At 37.8% G+C, this 23,560-nt stretch overlaps 1 protein-coding gene across 1 annotated transcript in view; it reads left to right on the top strand.

Annotated features, from left to right (window-relative positions):
- Positions 1 to 23,560, top strand: part of myom3 (myomesin 3) — a 55,303-nt gene that overhangs the window by 17,002 nt on the left and 14,741 nt on the right. The window contains exons 9-19 of the mRNA XM_053611579.1: positions 1,964 to 2,104; positions 3,485 to 3,646; positions 4,781 to 4,922; positions 9,160 to 9,359; positions 9,780 to 9,833; positions 11,155 to 11,282; positions 12,796 to 12,979; positions 15,247 to 15,421; positions 17,104 to 17,225; positions 18,515 to 18,702; positions 21,130 to 21,256. Coding sequence (XP_053467554.1) covers positions 1,964 to 2,104; positions 3,485 to 3,646; positions 4,781 to 4,922; positions 9,160 to 9,359; positions 9,780 to 9,833; positions 11,155 to 11,282; positions 12,796 to 12,979; positions 15,247 to 15,421; positions 17,104 to 17,225; positions 18,515 to 18,702; positions 21,130 to 21,256 — 1,623 coding nt within the window. The remainder of the gene's footprint in view (positions 1 to 1,963; positions 2,105 to 3,484; positions 3,647 to 4,780; positions 4,923 to 9,159; positions 9,360 to 9,779; positions 9,834 to 11,154; positions 11,283 to 12,795; positions 12,980 to 15,246; positions 15,422 to 17,103; positions 17,226 to 18,514; positions 18,703 to 21,129; positions 21,257 to 23,560) is intronic.

Genomic DNA, 23,560 nt, shown 5'->3' with positions numbered 1-23,560 from the left:
AAATTAAATGTTCTCTTCTCTTTTCCCTCTTCTCTTCTCTTCTCTTCTCTCTCCCTCTATTCTCCTCTCCTCAAGATGTAACGATAAAGGGATAAAAAAAAATGATGACATGTTCTCTTCTCTGCTCCCTGGCTCTCTTCTCTTTCCCTTTCTTTCCCTCTCTTCTCTTCTCTTTCCCTCTCTTCTCTTCCCTTTCCCTCTCTTTCCCTCTCTTTCCCTCTCTTCTCTTCTCTTCTCTTTCCCTCTCTTCTCTTCTCTATCCCTCTTCTCTTCTCTTCCCTTTCCCTCTCTTTCCCTCTCTTCTCTTCTCTTCTCTTTCCCTCTCTTCTCTTCTCTATCCCTCTTCTCTTCTCTTCCCTTTCCCTCTCTTTCCCTCTCTTCTCTTCTCTTCTCTTTCCCTCTCTTCTCTTCTCTATCCCTCTCTTTCCCTCTCTTCTCTACTCTTTCCCTCTCTTCTCTTCTCTATCCCTCTTCTCTTCTCTTCTCTTTCCCTATCTTCTCTTCTCTTTTCCTATCTTCTCTTCTCTTCTCTTCTCTTTCCCTCTCTTTCCCTATCTTCTCTTCTCGTTCCCTCTCTTTCCCTCTATTCTCTTCTCTTTCCCTATCTTCTCTTCTATTTCCCTCTCTTTCCTTCTTCTCTTCTCTTTCCCTCTCTTTCCCTATCTTCTCTTCTCTTTCCCTCTCTTTCCCTCTCTTCTCTTCTCTTTCCCTCTCTTTCCCTCTCTTTCCCTCTCTTCTCTTCTCTTTCCCTCTCTTCTCTTCTCTTTCCCTCTCTTTCCTTCTCTTCTCTTATCTTTCCCTCTCTTTCCCTCTCTTCTCTTCTCTTTCCCTCTCTTTCCCTCTCTTCTCTTCTCTTTCCCTCTCTTTCCCTCTCTTCTCTTCTCTTTCCCTCTCTTTCCCTCTCTTCTCTTCTCTTTCCCTCTCTTCTCTTCTCTTCTCTTCAAGTTTTCTACGAACCCTTGTTCATGTTTTCCTCCCTTTGCCTAACAGTTACTCGGCTAATATTGTGATCAACAAAGGAGCACTGGAGTCAAACAGCAGATCATTTATCGTGATACCGACATGGTCATCATCATCATATCATAATACCTCTTGGCTTTTTCCTGGGTTTGGATAACGACAGCAGATTTCTCTCTGATTATCATCCTACATACGTTCTGATCCCGCTATGGTCCTGATGAAAGAATAAAGAAGCGTAATAAAGAATCTGATTTCCTCTCATCACATCCAGAACACACCACGTACCTGACATTTGCCTCATTACCGTAATATTGCTTCAAGAGATTTTCTTCCATGCTGTTCGAAGCCACATGAAATTCCAGGGAAAACATGCCTAATTTCTGAAAGCTTATATTTCCCGCTCGAGTGATTTTTATGCGGTTTTGCTCCGAGCATCTTAATTAAGTATTTTAGTTCATTGTTGGTTGTCGCAGCGTGTGACGAGGTGAGACAGCTTCCCCTTCCTTCTCCTCGCTTCATACACATAATTAGATGTGCTTCAGTGACAACATGGCCATTTCAATTTCTATAGAATTATAATAGCCGAGTGAATAGCGTGATTATTTTTACATTTGGAGACTATTCATTTTCTCACTAATAATAGATGTTGTTGCCTCTAAACTGGTCATTTGAGCTGTCTTATTATCTTATCAACTCTTCTCTTCTCTTTTTCCTTCTCGTCCTCTCTTATCATCCCTAATCTACTTCTTGCTTCTCCAGTCTTCTTCTTCCCACTTTCTTCTCTTCTCCCACTTTCTTCTCTTCTCTTCTCCTCCCTTTCCCAACATCCTCATCCTCCTCTCATCTTCTTTCCTTGTCCAGGCCCCTTATGCTAACCTGCATTCTCTTCTATCCTTCCTCTTCTCCTCTATTATAAATCTCCTCTCTCCTCACTTTAAAAACACATTCCCTAATGCCAGAACAGATCTAACTTACTTCTTTCTCCTCTCGCTCTCCTCTCCAGGCCCTGTAACAGAGGAGGAGGCTTTGTTCGACACCACCTTCCCTCCATCTTTTATACTAGAAGGAGGCACTCTGACTCTGAGCTGTCATTTTACGTTTCCTCTCCTCCCCTTCCAGCAGGACGTGGCCTGGTTCAGAGACGGTACAAATCACCTTATGCAGTTTGTTCTGAATTTTAGAAAAACCCACACAAACACACTGACAATGTTCGTAAAGGTGTGAAGGGTTAAGGTCGAGGCTGAGGGTGATGTTGGTGTTTATAGCTTTAATTAAAGTCACTGCACTGCACAATTCTTTTGCATTTATATGAGTAATATAGCATATAAACATTCACAAATAGTGATTAGGTCTTGTTTAATTCAGTTCAGGTCAACTCTATCCAGGCCTACAGACTTTGGTCGTCATTAATGCATATACAAATGCATGAAGTAGCCTAAAGGAAGCATATCAAGTAGACAGTTCTACCAGACATTGATCTCTAACCGTTCTGTGAGCAATATTTATATTTTTTAACAGGAATAAAATATATGCTGTTATAGAAAATTCATCAACATTGAGGTGGTGTGATGCATCCCATATTTTTTTTTCCTATAACATCATGTCCCAAGGATTTTTTTTACTCCTATACCACAGCAGTTTGCCAAGAGTCACCTTGATGACCCTTTTGTAATTCGCACGTTTTCCTCGCGTCTCCGTTGTTGGTGGTTCGAATCCTGCCTTCGCCCTGTGTGCATGGAGTTTGCATGCTCTCACAGTGCTTTGGGGGTTTCCTCCGGGTACTCCGGTTTCCTCCCTAGTCCAAAGACATGCGTTGTAGGTTGATTGGCATTTCCAAATTGTCCGTAGCGTGTGAACGGGCGTGCGATTGAACCCGTGGATTCTCTCGGAGGCTCCAGGCTTCCCTACGACCCAGTGCAGGATGAACGGTACGGAAAATGGATGGACGGACGCATGGATGGAACCTTTGTACTTTCGTTTATAGTTACATTTATTGTCATGGAACATTTCCAAATCAAGTTAGTTCCTGTTATTACTTACGTTATAGCAGCTACAAACTGTCATTCATTCGCCGTCGTCTGTTTTGTCTCACTTTTGAAGTTCATAAGACAAAAAATAAAACTCTTTTGTCATATTGGTGAGAAACTACAATGCTCTAAAGATACAGTTTTTCCTCTGACTGTTACAAAGCACTGACACTGGAGACTCCTTTCAAAACTGTTCTAAAAAGAAAAAAGATGTCTCCTTACAGAAAACTTACAGAATGTCAGCGCTTACTACTGTCAGAGCTGCTAAATTAATCAACACCTTTTGACCAATAGGAATCGAGGATTGTCCTTTGGTAGAAAAGCAGTGTGTTATTAAAAATAATAATAATTTAAAAAAAAAAACATCAAGGCAGAATGAATCGTATAATTCTAAGGTCTGATATGTAGACAGTTCCAAGCATAACTACTGTATGTGGCTGTGTGTGCCTCTGTGTGTGTGTGTGTGTGTGTGTGTGTGTGTGTGTGTGTGTGTGTAGGAGTTCCTCTCCGTACATCTGGTCGGCTGGGCATCCACACGGCCCTGCGCTCCTCCACCCTCAGCCTGAAGGGCATGCACAAAGAGCACGAGGGCCTTTACACCGTCCGCCTGCGCACCCGAGACGGCATCACCGAGCACAGCGCCTACGTTTATGTCAAAGGTCAGACATGTTTGATTTAAACATGTACCGATACAAACAAGCACCAAATGTCTGAGTCTGAGTTCATTACCACTTGCAGGAGTTTGCAAGCTGACAAACTGAAACGGCAGAGCTGAAAGATTCTCTTCCAAAAAGTCTGCTTTAATAACAGAATAACCTTCCGTGGTTCCTGCAGTGTTATCTGAAATATCTTCAATATCATTTGAATATAATTCTCTTTGGAAACATGAAGTTGTGAGCTTTATTCTCCCAAGTTTAAAGTTAAATTAAGATTTATTAGCATGGAAAAAAGAAAAAAAAATAGTAGATATTGTTTTTCAATATTAATTAATACATGAAATCAGTAAGCAAAGTAAATGAGGACTATGAACCTGTTTAAATAATTCAAAATAAATAAGATCCATCCATAAATTTACTACACACATTCATACATACAACACACAAACATTTAAGCTAAAATATGAATTATTATTTTGCTCAATATTTGCTCAAATCACTGTTTTATTTATGAGTGTTATTTACACCTTTTATTATTGCCATCATTATTGTTGTTATTTAGACCTGTTATATTTAGAAACAAGACCGATTTTATGCAGATTTATAATGGTCAGAATTGTACAATCCTCTAATGGGTTTATCTGAAGTTAACATTTACTTTAATTGAGAATAACCTTTAAATGCGAAATATAAACAGAATTGCATTACAAATGTATAATACGTTTTTACAGTATGCATGCAATAACAGTATAAAACAACAAAAAAAAAGTCAGTTTAAATATAAATTAAGGAGTGAATAAAAGAGTCAATAAAAAACAGTATCTAGTATGAGTCAGGTAGCTAATTTCACCTAAGCTAACTGATATTGCAATTAATAATGTTTAGTTCATTGAGAAAGCCAAAATTTGTGATTAAAAAAAAAACAACAGCCCTGAGAAATAGTATATTATTGTTGTCTTTGTAAATGCTATAATACTGTACTATAATGTGTAATATGGACTAGTAGGACATTTTTTATTTTGTATTATGTATAAATAGGATTAATAGGAAAAAACAGTAAAATGTAGATCTGTATCAGTGTTTTCAGATCTGTTTCAGCGTTCTCGTGGTTCTCATAGCTCTCTCTGTGTGTCTCAGATGGTCCTGCGGCAGTGCGCGGAGCTCCAGGTTCTCCACTCCACCTCGAGTGCTCTGATGTGAACAGAGACTATGTGTTTCTCTCGTGGGAACCTCCAAGTGCAGAGGGAGTGAGTCCAGTGCAGGGCTACTTCATTGAGAGGTCAGTGTGAAGGTGCTTAGTGGTTAGCACATTTGTTTTGCACCTCTGGGGTTGGGGGTTTGAATCCCAACCTGTGTTTTCCCAGTCCAAAGACATGTGTTGTAGGCTGGTTTCCAAATTGTCTGTTGTGTGTGTGATTGTGCCCCGTGATGGGTTGGCGCCATGTCCAGTGTGTCCGGCGCCTCCGTAGAATAGGTTTCAGGCTCCCCCGCGACCCTGTGTTGGATAAGCGGTATGGAAAATGGATGGATGGAAGAAGGTGAAGACAGAGCAGGAGAGAAACAGGGTGAAAGAACAAGTAAAAATACCAACTATAATGTTTTCTCATTTCTGATAGTTAGCTTCATTATACATTTTGTAGAAACACTAGGATCTTTGTAAATCTACTCGTCAAAGGAATAAATCGGTTTGATTACTATTCATTATATATGCTCACTACATGGGGTAATACACAATGGCAATGTCATATGGTCAGCTTATACTGTATACAGTGCTTGTATACCTGATTTCTTCTGTTTTTGTGTATATCTCGTACAAATTGTTTCAAAAATTAAAACAAAATCTAAGATAAAACAAAGGCAACCCGAGTAAACGCAAAATACAGTGTTTAAATGATAATGTTATTTACTATAGCAAAAAGGTTATCCAATATCAACTGGGCCTGTGTGAAAATGTATTTGCCCCCATAGTTACTAATTCCCCAAATCTATGAAACTGCAGTCGTAATGGGGTTCAGATGGACTAGACAGAACCAGGCCTGATTACTGCAAACCCTATTCAATCAAATCAACACTTAAATAGAACTTTTTCAACAATATGAAGTTGGTTAAAAGGTCTTACTCAGTAACACACTATGCCAAAATTGAAAGAAATTCCAGAAATGGTGAGGAAGAAGGTGATTGAAATACATCAGTCTGGGAAGGGTTACAAAGCTATTTCAAAGGCTTTGGGACTCCAAAGAACCACAGTGAGAGCCGTTATCTCCAAATGGAAAAATTTAGAAGAGTAGTGAACCTTCCCAGAAGTGCTAGACCTTCCAAAATTTCTCCAAGAGCACAGAAACTACTCATCCAGGAAGTCACAAAAGAGCCAAGGACAACATCAAAGGAACTACAGGCCTCTCTTGCATCAATAAAGGTCACTGTTCATGACTCCACTATCAGAAAGGCACTGAGCAAAAATGGCATCCATGGATGAGTGGTGAGGTGAAAACCACTGCTAACCCAGAAGAACATTAAGGCTCGTCTTGATTTTGCCAAAACACACCTTGATGATCCTCAAACCTTTTGGATAATGTTCTGTGGACTGATGAGCTGAAAGTGGAACTGTTTGGAAGACGGGAGTCCCGTTACATCTGGCGTAAACCAAACACAGAATTCCACAAAAAGAACATCATACCTACCGTCAAGCATGGTGGTGGAGGTGTGATGGTGTGGGGATGCTTTGCTGCTTCAGGGCCTGGGCAACTTACAATAATTGAGTAATAATTGAATAAACATGAATTCTTCTCTCTACCAGAAAATCTTAAAGGAGAATGTCCGGTCTTCGGTCTGTAAATTGAAACTCAAGTGCAACTGGATTATGCAGCAAGACAATGATCCAAATCATAGGAGTAAGTCCTAGTCCTAGAAGTAAGTGAAAGACTGATCTCCAGTTATCGGAAGTGTTTGGTTGCAGTTATTGTTGCTAAAGGTGGAACAACCAGATTTTAAGTTTAAGGGGGTAATTAATTTTTCATATTGGTGAAAGGTGTTGCATAACTTTTTTTGTGTCAATAAAATAAATAAATAAATAAATAAAAGCGGTTTTGTGTGTAATCAAGTTGCCTTTGTTTTATGTTGTATTTCAACTGAAGATCTTAAAACTATTTAGTATGAGATGTCACGGATATCCCCTCGCTCTGTATGCCGAAGCTTTCAGCGCACGTGAACTACCTGAAGTTTCCAGTTTGTCACTGTCTTTGTTTTTGTTACCACGTGTCTTGTTTCGGTTTATGTTCTGTCTCCACCCTTGTCGCGTGATTGGTTGTTTCTCTTATGTGTCATCATTGTCATCAGCTGTTTTGTGTTACCCCTTCTGATTAGTTTGTATATTTAAACCCCTGTGTTTCTTTGTCTCGGTATTGAGTTTTTCTGTGTTGCCGCCAGTACCGTACCGAGCCTTTGTTCATTGTTCTTGTTTCATGGGTTTGGATCTTGTTTTTGTCCTGGTGTTTTTGGATTCTACCTTTGCCTAATTTTGCCCGTTAATTGATCACTTAACCCACGCCTGTTTTTGGACTTTGATATTGCTCTTCGATTGGGATCTGTCTGCCTGCCTTTTAAAAAAGCCTTTAACTGCAATTGTATCTGTCAGCAGAAGAAATCAGCAAATACTTCATACTATATCTATAATACTAATCACAGCTCTGAATGCCCAATAAGCTGAATCCCAAATGGCTGACTCTGAACAGAAGCAGCGTGATGAAGCAGCTACAGATTCATACTGAATAATTTTTATCAACAACAAAAGAAATGATCACTTATTGTAAATAGCTTATCATGTTTTAAGTAAAATATTCATTAAAAATGAACATATTTTATTTTTGAAGACAATCATTTAAAGTATCATTGACCTTGTTTTGTTTGCTTTTTTTTGGGGGGGGGGGCGTTTCTGGCTTGTTAGGAAGCCTATATATCACTATGCATTGTGTATCATAGTCTTCAGGTATCATGATATAATTATTATTTTTTTTATTTACTTAAAACTTCACTATTATGTATAGATTGCAATGACTATTCAACTACTTTTAACAAAATAAAACTTTATTTATCCCCAAAATAGCAGTTAGTTTCTGGAAGGGGTGTATAGGTCTTCTTCAGTGTGCATGTCGAAAGAAACAATTCAGGTGAAGACAGAGCAGGAGAGAAACAAGGAGGAAGAACCAGTAAGAAAAACAAAGAGGGTAGAAAAAAAGAGGCAGTGATACAGAGAGACAGAGAGGGATGAGGTTGTGTCTCCTTACAGCTGGATAAAATGTCATCTCCTCCGCAGCCTCCTGTTTCCTAGCAACACATACAGGCTCCTGGAGAAGTTGTGTTTTCTCCTGCTTAATTTTGCAGGTAATGGCGTATCTCGCCGGGTGCACGGGCCACTTTGAGAATTAGCCTCGATTTCAGGAGCCGTTATTTTGATCTCTCCTGCGGCATGCTCGGTAGGCTTATTTTAAGGGTGGTGCTGTTGAAATTGTTGTTTTCGAGCTATTCAGCACAATATGCTTTTTATCACACTGTCTGAGTCACACAAACTCAAGTGGAGCAAAAGCAGGGAGACTGTAACAGTATCTTAATTAACTCCTCACTGATATGACCAGTAGGCTGTGGGTTCGAATCCCAATGTGGCCAGAGAATGAAGTCTGAACTGTTAAGCTCTGCGTTTGGAGTGGATTCTGCATCATTCTGGATAAAAGTGTTGACCGACTCTATCAGTGGTAATGTTAAAGCGATCTTGCTACCTTCTGACTCACTTCATTCCCTCATCCAATGTGTAAAATACACTGATGTGGACATTTTGTCACTGATACTGATTTTAAGGAGCTAAAAGTAAGGATTAAGAATGGCTGATGTCATAAACATGGCTTTATGGATATGGCTATCGATTTCTCAGAGCTTAGAATCGAACATCAAAAACATACCTACTTTTTTTTTTAAAGCCACTCATAAATTAAATATTCCATAAATTAATTGATCTTAAAAATTGCCATGTTTTTGCAATCTTGCACGAAAATACATAATCGTATTTTTAAAAAATAAATAAATAAATAACATTATAAGCTATACCAACAGTAATGTTTTATCATTGCTGATAATTAGCTTCATTATACATTTCGTAGGCACTATTCACTATATATGCTCACTACATGGGATATAACATAACAACAGTGTAACTACATAGACAAAAGCATGTCTCTGATAAGTGCCTGTAAAAAATTCTTAGATAATTATTAGATGAGGCCTAATAACACTTTTATGACACATGCTAACGGTTCTATCTAGATCAGGTGTCACAAGAATAATTTAGTAATTTGAATTTCAAATGTGAAGATTTGATTGTGAAATTTGCTCTGATTTCTCTAGTGGAAATACATGAAGCCAAGTGTTTTTCAGAATGGATGAAAATGAGAAAATTATGTTTTCGTATCAAATTTACATTCATATTGTGATGTGCTTAGACATTCCCACTCTCTTGGTCTCTTCAGGTGTGAGATGGGCACGGGGAAGTGGGAGCGCTGTAACGAGCTTGTTCAGATGCTGTGTCATTACCCAGTCATGGGTTTAAAGGAAAACACCATGTTCCAGTTCAGAGTGTGTGCAGTAAACCAGGCTGGCGTGGGACGTCCGTCTAAACTCTCCAACCCCATCGTCACCTCTGACCCCATGGAGCCAAGCAGGACTATGGGTAATTTTCCAGTATTAATATAAAATGTACATGTATCTAAATGGGTTGCATTGTGAAAACGATATTGTGTGGTACCGTTTTAAATCCATTATTGCAGGAGATGTTAGAAAAACACTTTGGCAAGCTAATATTACAGTATGTCATCAGATTACCAGCTTTTTGGCTGCATGTCTCACATATCATCCTAAAAAGACATTTCAAGAATCTCTCAGATTTTTCCTCATCCTTGGATAAAGCACTTATGATTATGTCTGCTTGGAGGGCTTTATATCTCAGATATCTTTGTGCCTACAACTACAATGCTACCTCTACCCACTTATTAAATCTTTTTTTTTTCCCTCTTGTCTTCTTCACTATTATTACCACTGGCTGCCTCGATCTGTTCCTAAATCTATTTCTTTTGTCCTCCCTGTGTGTAAGTGGTCAAGGTGGATAGAGGCAGAGAGATTGTGATCACCAAGGACCAGCTGGAAAGTAAGTCAGAAAATGCAACATTAATCTCAACCTTGGTGTGAACCAACACTACAGTCAATTGAACATATAAAGCTAATACTATTCATGATGCCCTTGACACAAACACACACACATATTCTCGCACACAGTCCTACAAGTCATTACAATGACTAATTTCTCTCAAACATACATTAACACGGTATAGTTGTGCTAATTAGATACACACTTATGCTAGTCAAAAAGTTTGAAAATTGTGCTAGTGATTTAGTTCTGCTAAATATATATACAGTTGGACAGTAAGGGTTAAGTTGCTAGAAAGAGAAGAATTAAAGCTAGAGGGTAAGTTGTGCTAGTTAGAGAAATGGTTATGCTAACAGTTAACAGGTAAAGTTACGCTAGTCAGGTATATTATTATAGAGATTATTCCAGAGAAGTACACGAAAGTCAGTTGAAGAAACAGTTCTGCTAATTAGTTAGAGATACGGCTTTGGTAATGAAAATGTAGTTATGCTAGTCAGAGATACAGAGCTAATTAGAGACACAATTATGCTAATTAGTCAGAGATACAGTTTGGGAGTTAAAATACAGTTATGCTAGTCAGAGATATAGTTATGCTAGCCTGAGGTATTTATGTTAGTCAGAGATACTGTTATGCTAGTCAAAGGTATCCATGTAAGTCAGAGATACAGTTATGCTAGTCGGAGGTATTTATAATAGTCAGATATACTATTATGCTAGTCAGAGATAAAGTTATGCTAGTCAGAGGTATTTATGTTAGTCAGAGATACTGTTATGCTAGTCAGATATATAGTTCTGCTAGTCAGAGATATAGTTATGCTAGCCAGAGGTATTTATGTTAGTCAGAGATACTGTGGTGCTAGTCAAAGGAATTTATAATAGTCAGATATACAGTTATGCTAGTCAGAGATACTGTGGTGCTAGTCAGAGATACTGTTGTGCTAGTCAGAGATACTATTATGCTAGTCAGAGAAACAGACATACACCACTCATCATAATTTTTTCCTCCCTTCCATTTTTTATTCTCCCCTTTCATTCCTTGCCTCCTCTCATACTTTTCCTCTGCCTCCACATCTACCTCCTTTTCTTCCTCTTCCCAATTTCTCCTTTGTTTTTCTTTCTTTACTCTACTCCTTCCCTTTCACCTCCTCCTCTTTTTTTACACTCTTCCTCTTCATATTACTTCACCTCTTCTCCTCCTCCTCTTCTGTCCTTTTTCTTTCCCTTCTCCGCCTTTACATATGTCATTTTTCTACTTTCCTCCAACTGTTACTGTTATACTTGTCTTTTCCATCTCCTAATCTTCCTCTTTCTCCTCCTGCAGGTCAGATCCGAGTCCCTTTTCCCCCAACTGATGTGCGAGTGTGTGAGTTAAGTGACACTTATGTTGTGATGTGCTGGACTGAGCCGGATCCACGGGGCAAAGAGCCGCTCACCTACTTTGTGGAGCAGGTAAACATTGACCTTCTGTCTTCAAACACAAGGCTTAAGTGAATAGCCAGCACTAGTTATGCTAGTCTGAGATATAGCTATACAGAAAATACAGAAATACAATTATGCTACTTAGAAATGCATCTATGCTAGTCAGAGGTACAATTACGCTAGTCAGAAATGCAGTCATTTTAACCAGAGATACAGTTATGCTAGTTAGAGAAAAAGTTATTTTAATCAGAGATACAGTTATGCTTATGAGATAAAGTAATTGCTAGTCAGAGATACACTTAAGGTAGTCAAAAATAAAGTTATACTAGACAGAGATACAGTTATGTTAATCAGCGATAGAGTTATGCTAGTCAGAGATACAGCTATTGTAGTCAAAGTACAGTTATGCTAGTTACACATACAGTTAAGCTAGGCAGAAATATAGAAAATCTAGTGGTACAACTATAAAGATAAAGTGTTAACAGTGGAACTATTCAGACTTATAGTTCTGCTGGTAGTGGCCCTAACTGGAGATTCCCTAAGGAGATTGAGAGATTGTTATCGATTATTATGCTAGTTAGATACACAGCCGACCTACTACGAAACAGACGCAGTTATGCTAATTGAGCACCTCCGAGAGGAGGGAAACTTTCAAAAGAATTCAAAACTATAGTCATTTTAAAGCTGTTCATTTGCTATATCTGCCTAGTCTGGTCTATCTTCACAGCTTTAAAGATGCAAAAGCTAAGGTGCTAACATGTGAAACAATCAGATGTGCTTTTTAACAATTCTTTTTTTTTTTTTACTCTGCCTACTCCTCAGCCATCGTTCATTATTTATTTTGTATTTGGTGGAGCCTTCCAGTGAACACAGTGGGTGGTGTTTCAGCTTGGGCCATAATCAAGTTGAAAGAAGATCCTTTTTCTCTCGCCATCTTTTTTTTTTGGAAAGTTTATTAGCTGTTTTGAAACTTTGTCATTTAATAGGGCCTGGGCCAGAGTTAAACTGCCAGAAGTTACGGTTTCATATGCACAATGGAAAGGAAGAAAGCTTCAATATCATGCAGGAGCGAGGAAGACGAGCAGCTTGTAATGAGCCAGTGAGGCGATGAACTGCCACAGGACATCGATGTTTTATTGGACTTTTATAGAAAAAGCTCTGTAATAAAACCTTCTAATATATCAAGAGCAGCCGAATCTGTGGAACTCATCTAGCTCTGTTTGAATGATATGAAAAAGACTTTGTGGAATTGGGCTTTTTATTTTAATGTAATTTACATGAAACATAAGATGACAGATGTGGGCAAGTGCATGCATTAAACCAAAAGAGTATAACAAAAAGAATGAAAAATGATTCCAATGATCTAACAAGTTAGAGGGGGGGAAAAAGAAAGCCAGGAAAGCTTTTTGTCCCAGTTTGGCACCTTTTCAAAGAGATCCCATTTTTGCATTATGCGTAATGAAGGATGAATGCTGAATACCTGATTGAATGCAGTTTGATGTTGAAAATCTATTAGAATTTGATTATCTGATGAATCTTCCAGTCCATAGCCGGTAAGGAGAGCTGGCACTTAGCCAGCCTGGACATGACGATCAACGCTACAAGGTTTGCTGCGTTCGACTTGCAGAAAGGGATGGCCTACTGCTTCCGTGTGCGCTCTGTGAACAAATATGGCATTAGTGATCCATCAGAGCCCAGCCAACCTGTCTCACTCGGAGAAGCTCTCGGTGGGTGAAGTGTTGCATAATTTTCAAAGTTATGGTCAGAATTATAGCGGAAGTCAGAGGTGGGTGGATGTAAATGCATAACTTTATTATTTAGACCTTTGGAAGAACTGTAGTTTTAGTCCAGGCAAACTATACACTATTAGTCCATGCTACATTCAGAAATGCTTAATACCTTCATCTTCACACCAGTAGCCATTTGCAGCACAAGAGGAAGAGTGTAGCAAAAAAACACACTTATTCTTACAGGAAGTAACAACTTTCCATTTTAATGCAATGTATTTATTTATTATTTATTTATTACCTGGTTATAGGGTTGTCATGATACCATAAACATATCTGATGATCGTACTTGTATACCAATAATATTGTGTTAATTCATAATTCAAATCTACAGGTGTAACCAAATTTACAGAAATACATAGATATAAATGAAAATAGGCAAAACAGGATTCCTCTCAATACTTTATTAATGACAGTGAATAACTGGCTGTTGGAAAAACTCAAGAACAATCATACAATTTGCAAGCAATTCATTCAATGTGCCATATATTTCATCTATTGTTCCCTAGAGCAATGAAATCATGCAAATGGAAATTGTCCTCAGAGAACACAAGATTAGGAATAAATAACTGAATTTGGATTTTTTTTTTTTTTTTTTTTAATGGTAAAACTGGGTATGTTAGCTCACTTACTATCTCGCTACTAATTTTAGTATTTTCACACAAAGTTAGCATAACGTTAGTTTGCTTCAGCTAATTTTAGTATTTACACACAGAGTTAGCATAACGTTAGCTTGCTTTGGCTAATTTTAGTATTTACACACAGAGTTAGCATAACGTTAGTTTGCGTCGTCTAACTTTAGTATTTACACACAGAGTTAGCATAACGTTAGCTTGCTTTGGCTAATTTTAGTATTTACACACAGCGGTTAGCATAACATGAGCTCACTTACTAGCAAACAGGAAATCTTTAAAGATTAAGGTAAAGAATTTAGGTTAAATGAAGTGTCACTAACCACTAACTAAGACGTGTCGTTTTAGTGAAAATAGTATTAACTGCCGTACAGACAACATTACTTACGGTACTACCATATTGACGATACTACTGTTTAAAAAATACAGTAGCACCAGCGGTATTTTGAAGCTTTAATATCGCAATACCGGTATACCGTGCAACCCTACCTGGTTACTCTATTTGTTTGCTGATTTTGTATCATATGTCAGTACCTTCAGAGTAAGCTCTGTTTCAAAAGCGATATCGATTTGATCACTCAGTCCTCCAAGGATCTAACAAACGTCATTATGGAATAAAATGGTGACATTTAATCAAATGATGAGATTCTTATCAAAGGAAAATGTTGAGGGGAGGGGATAAAATGTTAGTGTTAAAACATTATCGAAGCACAACTAAAATTCTAATCCAGTGGGGAAAACAGACAGACTAGCCTTAGCATCTATTTTTCTTAATACTTCCCCTTTAGTTGGGGCTTTGTTGCCATGTTGAGGACCTTTTCATTCCTTTATTAGCACAAGTGAAGGATTTCTCTAAGATGGCAACAGTGATCCACTCAAGGGGAAACATAGAGGGGAGAAAACTGATTTCATAAAGAAAAAAAAAACAGAATTCAGCTACGTTCAATACTATACAACTATATCAGAGACCTAGGTATGCAATAATTAATAATAAATACTGTACATGATTAAATGTTAATTTTTCAATATATATGACAAAATTAATGGCATTTTCTGTTTTCTGCAAAGAACAATGTTTGTTTGTTTGTTTGTTTGTTTTTTCTTAATATAATGTATTCTTGCAGCAAATCCATATGATACTGTGACCTCATATTTTTTCTCTGGCTCACATGTTTAACTTAACTTTGTCCAATAAATAGCCAAATGGAGCAAGCTAACATAAATAGTTAATGTGTGTAGTTAATGAAAATTGAACTTTATAAAACTAGAAAATACAAACACATGGTAAAATCAGTTACTCTTGTATGTTTGCAAGCAATGAAATTGCACGAATACCTACATGGGAAATGTCTCATGTTCCAAAAAAGTGCAGCACACTGTGAAATTTACCTTATAGCACCATATTTTGGGAATAAGTTGAATAACCTTAGACAGATATCCGCACAGTCAGGAAAAACCAGTATGGTGGCTAACTGGACATCATCAGATAGCTAAATCTGGACTATGTATATATAAATGGTTAATACCAGATTTTTTATTTATTTATTTTTTTAACTCCTTGTGTCTCGTGTTTAGGTGTCCCTGCTGCACCCCACTGTGTTCAGGCCATTAAGGACACAGAAAGGTCAATCCTTCTAATGTGGAAAGAGCCAAAGAACACAGAGGGGATTTTGGGATATTACTTGTACTGCAATGAGCTGGGGAGCTCAGAGTGGAAAACCATTAACAACAAACCACTCTCAAGCACCAGGTAAAAGACTCCCCCATGAAAGCACGTTAAATAATGTAACAAATTTCTGTTTTACTCACATGACCTGCATTAGTGTCCGTATTGTGTTTGTAAGCAGTTCAATTTACTGTGTGAACTCCATGTGCCTAATCATTAATCGTTAATACTGGTGTTTTATCTTCATTTCATATTGGTTTCTAAACAAATTTCAAACCCAAATGAATTGTGTTATATAGATCAAATGTGTGTGAATTAGTGCTATAGTTTGCATCTACAGAGAATTCCAAAAATATTACACTTGAAATGTGGTACTGCAACAAAACGCAAAGCACAACATATGAAAATTTGTTTTATGAAATTGTATCATTGTATCAAACTTCTAGTGTTTTGAACATACATGTCTTCTACATGTCTTTGAACATGTTCATATTTGGCTTATATACATATATATATATATATATATATATATATATATATATATATATATATATATATATATATATACATATATATATATATACACATATATATATACATATATATATATATACATATATATACATATATATATATATATATCATTGTTTTAAAATATGATTCGAATATATATATATATATATATATATATATATATATATATATATATTCGAATCATATTTTAAAACAATATGATTTTAAATGCAGTAATATTACAATAATTACAGTTAAATTACAATAATTCTTTTGTTAGTTAGTTATTTAGTTATTTGGTTAGTTGGTTAGATTTACTTATTAGTAGTATTTATGAATCGAACTGTTGCCAAACTATTTGTTTTAAAAATCATATTTTAAAACAAATATTATTTTAAATACAGTAATACTTCAATTATAATATTTCTTTCATTAGTTTGTTAGTTTGTTAGTTAGTTTTACTTATTAGTAGTATTTATGAATCAAACTCTTGCCAGCCGAAGGACATTTTGTAATAAAGGTAAGAATAATTTGCATATTGGATTACACATTCTTAGTGCAATAGGCTGTAACTTTCCTAAGCAAAAGAAATAACTTTGTCTTTTATAAATTGTGTAAAAAATTAATCATACATTGGGCCAGGTGCTATGAGGAGTAATTTAAGTTACTTCAGAATATTTATGTCTATCTCATTTAGAAAGGGGAATGCTAACTTTTTGAATTTATGTCATTTTTATTTCATTCTAGTACACAGTCATATTTTAAAACAAGTATCGTTGTACATTTGAAATGCGTCGTTTTAACATGATTAGAACATTTAGACTTTCAAAAACAGTTCATTAGTGCTTTACCGAAATCTAGTTCTAGACCCCTAGTGAGAGAGCCACAAGTGATAGAAAGAAACTGTCAGAGAAACCCTGAGCGTTAACAAGAGGAGTATGTCTCTTCTAGTTAACAGCAGGTAGTGAGATCAGGAATAGAAAGAGTACAATGAGTTTAATGAAGAGACTCGGCTCAGACAGAGTAAAGATTTCTGAGAAACTAAAGGGATTGGTGTTAGGAGCCTGGCATTTCAGAAAGCAGTCTGAAATTTTAATTTTTTTTTTTCATTTTTGAGGCTGGAATTGGCAGACATACTAATGTGTAGCTAATTACCAATCAAAGGTTAGGAATTAAAAGTGGAGTGAATATCCAGTAACACTATAATTGAATGATTTAAATTGCTGCAATAGTAATTTTGCTCTCTCTTTTAGGTTCTCGGTGCATGGCCTCAGGAACAACAAGCAGTACGTGTTCAGAGTGAAATCAGTGGGTCGGGCGGGAAACAGCCACTACTCAGAAGAGTCTGAGCCGATCCTGGTCCAGCCAGCTAAATGTACGAATGCTAACGTGCTCAGACACTTTTAACTTGAGAAATGTACACAACTTTCCCGTCATCACAAATATAATGAATCAACCTACATATAGTTCCTAGACATAGGTATACAGTTGGCACAATGCCAACTACAATGGCACAATGCCTCTAAATTATAAACTATAAATTATTTCCTTAAGTACATTAGCCTTGTACCTCGGAAAGAAAAAAAAACAACAAAAAAACATATCTTGGCTATTCAACTACATTTTGGTGAAGTTAGAAGTTAATAGAAGTTAAGTTCTTTGGACAAACTATCCTTTTAAACTACAAACAAAAAGCAACGCCGGATTTCAAAACAGTAAGAACGCTTTCCGTTGAATTATTGATGCGTGTTAAAGTGCTTGCACATCGAGACGATGAGATATAAGACATTTAAAGAGGGCAATTATTCTGATCTTCATGTTACAATATCAGCAGGAGACCTTGCTCCAAGATTTCATTATTCATGTATGCTAAACTCCTAGTAAGTGTTGTACAGTTTCCGTACCATATTTGTACCTAAAACACATGTTCTTTTTTCGAGCCGTCTAACAGGAAGATATACAATGCGTTTATTTCCTCTTGCGGTCCTCATATAACAGAAACGTATGGAGATAGACTGATGTGTATGTGGCACAGCTGTGGTCTGTAATAAGCTTCTGAATAACACGCTCTCGTCACCCTGCTCGGCGTAATGGCCACTCATTTCTGCTGTCACTCATGCTCACGCAATTTACAAATACACCCATGGCCGATCAGACAATGATAGGCCTGATATTCTGTCCTTCCAGCCCGACAAATCTCAGCATGCTTCGCAATGAATCGACGGATGAATACACAGACGATCTGCCTGTTTCTCTTCTTCTGCGATGTTATCCATTCGTGCTAGTGCGCCACATTCAGATGATTTCATTTCCGTCCCACAGAGAAGATACAATGTAGAAAGATGGGTGGGAAGCGTTGTGTTAGAAACTGAAGGAACATTTGGTTCACTCACCATGCCAAGTTAGTAGATTATAGGTTATTCTGCTTCAAGTATAGCTAACTATTAGTAATGATTAAAGGCAGCTAGTAGGCCCTGTGCTAGCTAGCATGATGCTGTTGTGTTCATATGATGAAACGCTACATTTTTGGGCTGCATCACACCAATCATGTCGTTTATTACTGTCCTCATCCCCAAGTGTATGTAATAAGCAATACACACACACACACATTATAGCAAATATATATATTTGCTATAATAGGCATGTCCTCTTTCTCCCTTACAGTGGCTCCATCGGCCCCATCCGCCATTTCACTTCTTAATTGTACGGGCACTGAAATGGTGATTGGCTGGCGAGCGCCTGTCAATAATGGTGGAGATCCGGTGCATGGGTACTACCTGGATCAGCGGGAAAAATCTCAGAGCACGTGGAGCGAGGTCAACGTTAAACCTGTCAAAGAGAGAGTGTACACAGTGAGTCATTCTGCATTTGTGCTCCCTTCACTCCAGTGGTGTGTAATAGCAACGAGCTTCTGCAAGGAGGAATCTGATGTCATATTTGTTTACAGAACATCCAAATGTACTCTAGGAACATGTAGGCTAGAGTGGTGATACTGCAGGAGAGTTTCCTATAGAGTTGGGGTGGTTTCTATGGAAGCACGAGATTTGGGATGGTTTCTATGAAAGGATTCAGAATTGAGATAGTTTCTATTTAAGCACAGAGTGCTGGAGTGGTTTCTATGGAAGCATTGAACGCTGGGGCAGTTTCGATGGAAGCATTGAGAGCTGTAGTGGGTTTTATAAAAGCTGGGATAGTTTCTGTGAAAGTGATGAAATCTGGGATGGTTTCTGTTGAGGTTATGAGAGTTGGGATGGTGTCTATGGAAGCACTGAGAGTTCAGGGGGCCTCTAAGGGAGGATTGAGAGTTGAGTTTTTCTATGAAAGGATTGAGAGTTGTGATGATTTCTAGGGATTTCTGGGAGCTGGGTGACTTCTATGGAAGCACTGAGTACCAGGGTGGTTCCTATGGAAGCGCTGGGAGCTGGGGTGGTTTCTATGGAAGCACTGAGTGCTGGGTGGTTTCTATGGAAGCACTGGAAGCTGTGGTATTTTCAATGAAACCACTGGGAGTCAGATATCTATGGAAGCACCGGGTTCTGGGGTGGTTTCTATGGGAGCAATGGAAGCTGGGGTGGTTTCTATGGAAGCACTGAGTGCTGGGTGGTTTCTATGGAAGCACTGGAAGCTGTGGTATTTTCAATGAAACCACTGGGAGTCAGATATCTATGGAAGCACCGGGTTCTGGGGTGGTTTCTATGGGGAGCAATGGAAGCTGGGGTGGTTTCTATGGAACCACTGAGAGTTGGGATGGTGTCTATGGAAGCACTAGGTGCTGGGGTGTTTTCTATGGAAGCAGTGAGAGGTGGGGTAGTTCTATGAAAGCCGTGAAAACTGGGGTGTTTTCTACAGAGTTTATTTATTAGTGTTTTGGCTGAACATCCTGAGTGCAAGCCATAAGGATGCATAAGCACACAGTGCCCTCTGCTGTCCCTCAAACACTACTGCGTCCAATTTTAATATCGAATCCTGCAACAACAAAAAAAACTTTTTGATTGAATTCACTTGTTCTGCTTATACGACAATCATTTTATTGTGTTCTATTACTGAAACTATACATTACTTTGCATCACATTCTCTTGCGCTATTTGCCATGGTTTAGTTCCCATATGGAAAAAAATAGATAGATGTATTTTGACAGATGTATTTTGCGGTGAATGAACATAGCCAAACGATGGTTTAATGTTTTATAGGCAGAAATATGAATGAAAACATACCAGTGCACCTATATCATGTACTTCATCAGGAATGTGACGTAAACCATTTCCACTGAACAGGAAGCAGACCTCCGTCATGATGCAGATGATCTCCTCACGCTGATTAGACACTATCAATGTATCTAGGGTCCCATACAGTAACATTCCCCCTAACAACTACCTCACAGAGACAATAACCCACTCTGGCAGGTTGTGGTCTAGCCACAAAGCACAAAAAAATGAATTATGTATAAGCTAATGATTTCATATCATAGACACGCTTGTTTAAAAGAAGGCAGTGTTGTTTTTTAAACCGTAATCTTGAATACACCACATAACTAATGGACCAGATCATTAAGTTGATTGACATTGGCAGTTATCTTTTGTCAAGCATAGGTTTGAAGAGAGAGATTTAGGAATGTGCGGATGTGATGAGTACTTTGAGAATAAGTGGCCATCAGTGTGAAGAGATCAATGCTTTTAAACATTCTGTAAATATTAGTGCATTAGTGTCACAACCCTGCTTTTATACACTGTAAATTGTGTACTACGTTTCTGTCCAATTAAATGATCTCCAGAATGCTTAAATAAATGACAGTTATCGAACAGTTTGGAGGACACGTGTTTTGACTTCCCTTTGATGCATCCCATCCTGACTTCCTGTTCGAACGGAAAATATGTTAACATACATACAGAATTAACTCACTTCGACCTTCAAACCTCTTTATAGATCTTGATAACTGTCCTTTTTATCCTATAAGAAATACGTATTGAGTTGCCTGTATTAGGAATTTTGTCTGTTCCTTGAACATTTCCTTTGGCTTTAAAAAGAGCTACATAAATAATACAAAATCACACACACACACACACACACACACACACACACACACACCGGTCTTTTTTTACACTTTCACTTCACTTTGGTCAAATTTATCCTGAACATCTGTGTGCAATTAAAAATAGGGGTGAGACATCACCCATTAGTGCCTCACCCTCCTGTTTCATCAGCTTCTCCTGCTGACTGTGTATCACATGTTTATATAAGCAGCTATTTGTTCTCTCACTTCATTCTTGTGTTACTAAAAGGTTCCTGGTCTTCTTGAGGGGCGTTATTACCAGTTCCGTGTAATCGCAGCCAACATGGTCGGAGTCGGCAAACCGTCTGGACCTAGTGAGGCTTTTCTGTGCGAGAGGTGGACGATGCCTGAACCTGGTGAGAGTCTAACATTAACATTTGCATTTCTTCATTTGAGATTTCTTTCAAAGCGACTTACAGATGAGGCAGAACACAATTCAAGCACAGAGCCGCACAATGAGTCACATTTCTATTATTATTTAACATTAACAAACAATTTACTTTGGTGGTTTAGTGTTAACTGGTGGTGCATCGGGTAGCGTTGCCACCTCAAAGCTCAAAGATTCCCAGTTCAATCCTGAGCTTGGTTACGGTGTATGTAGTGCTTCAAATGTTCTTTTCATGTCCATGTGGGGTTCTCTGGTTTCCTCCCTCATCCCAAAAACACACTGGTAGGTGCTTCGGCTGCACTAGATTGCCTCTAGGTGTAAATGAGTATGTGAATGTGTGTGTATATAGTGCACAGTAATGGACTGGCATTCCTCCAGGGTGTTTTCCTGCCTCTCAACCAGTGTTCCTGGTATAGACTCCAGGCCCACTGTGATCCTGACCAGGATACAGATGACTGAAAAACAAATTATATATATATATATATATATATATATATATATATATATATATATGTATATAGTTTGCAGTTTCATCAGCAGAGGTCAGCTTCAACACTCAGCAAGGAGTTTCGTAGGCCGCTCTGTGTCTGCGTACACACTCATTACAGCCACAATTATACTTTCACACAACCACTAAGCTAGACATTACGTCAGGTTGAATGATTCTGATTGGTTAAGGCATAGAGTGCTGAAACTTCCACATATGGGCTGTGAGTCAGAAGAATTTCCTCATCGATTATCTGGATGTCCAGGTGTCTCGTCAACTGCTCAGTTCACCTCCTCTGTTCACCTCTGAACGTCCTGTGACCAAAGAGTGCTGACACACACACACACACACACACACACACAGAGACACACACAGATACACAGCTCTTCAGTGTTGGACTTGGTTGAGCTGGAAACTTTACCAAAAGATACTGAGGCCTAAGAGGCAGGGGATTCCAGAATCCACTCTTCATTAGATTCTTCTGCTGAGCTTGCTTTATGATTAATAGACAGAGACGAAATGTGCTAGACATCATGTTTTGTGTATTAAATCCACAGACCCAAATCATTGTAATGCGACTGAGAATTAATTAACTGCATTCAAATAGACATCATTGTACTTCATTATAACAGAGTCAGCGCTCTGTAGTACTTTATTACTATATTATTATCCTGCCACAGTCACTGTGTCTGTGTGGATGTTATTCTGAAAAGCCCCTGTAGAATACAGGATCGATGAAGACTATTATTTTTCCTTTATTTGTCCCCCATGGTGCCTTCTTGCTTTTAGGAGAGCATTTCTTTTTCTGGGAAGAGAAATACAATACACAACTATCATCTGAATAGACTAGAGACTGTCGAATGCATTTTCAACGTAGATATGTCAGTCGATGGTTCGGCCGTTCCACATGACGCAATATAGTCTGAATCCATGGATCGATAGATGGATAGATGGACATGGATTGGTTAGCAAAAATGCCAGATGTTTTAAGAAATATACAAAGTGAATTTAAATGTTCACACAGTGTGATTCTCAGAGGCTGATATATATATATATATATATATATATATATATATATATATATATATATATATATATATATATATATATAAAGTCTATTACCCATAATGCATCATAATACTCCCATAAACATAATATGTTTTACCAATCATAGCATGTAGGAAGTCGCTTTTACAAACATACCATTGAAATGAAATAAAGTGTAATGTAATAACATGTAGAGTCAGTTATCTGTTTGGTTGGTTGGTTGGATGGATGGATGGATGGATGGATTAGTATGTGAATGAACTGATCTTTTGATAGACTGGTTAAATAATTGAGTTGGATGAATTAACTGATGGATGGACTGCGAGTTCGTTAAATTAATTAACTTTTAATAGGTTGGTTTGATAGATGAATGGATGGATCAATGGATGTATTGATAGGTTGATTGGAAAATTGAAGATGGATGGATAGATCTATTGATTGGATGGATTAGTGTGTGAATTAACAGACATATTGATAGCTTGTTTAAATGGGAATTAAATAATGGTTGAACTGATAGATGGTTGACTATCTGTTGTTACCCAGATGAGGATGGGCTCCTCTCAAGGTTCTTCCTCATTTCATCTAGGGAGTTTTTCCCTGCCACCATCCCCACCAACTTGCTCAATAAAGGGATTTTTTTAAAAAAGGGATAAATTCACACACTTAAAATCTGTATCATGTGTCTATATGTTTCTGTAAAGCTGCTTTTAGACAATGTCCATTGTTAAAAGTGCTATA

This window comes from Ictalurus furcatus, chromosome 23 (genome assembly GCF_023375685.1).
Source record: "Ictalurus furcatus strain D&B chromosome 23, Billie_1.0, whole genome shotgun sequence".
NCBI lineage: Eukaryota > Metazoa > Chordata > Actinopteri > Siluriformes > Ictaluridae > Ictalurus > Ictalurus furcatus.
Note: the sequence above shows the minus strand (reverse complement) of the source record. Positions and strands in the feature narration are given on the sequence as shown.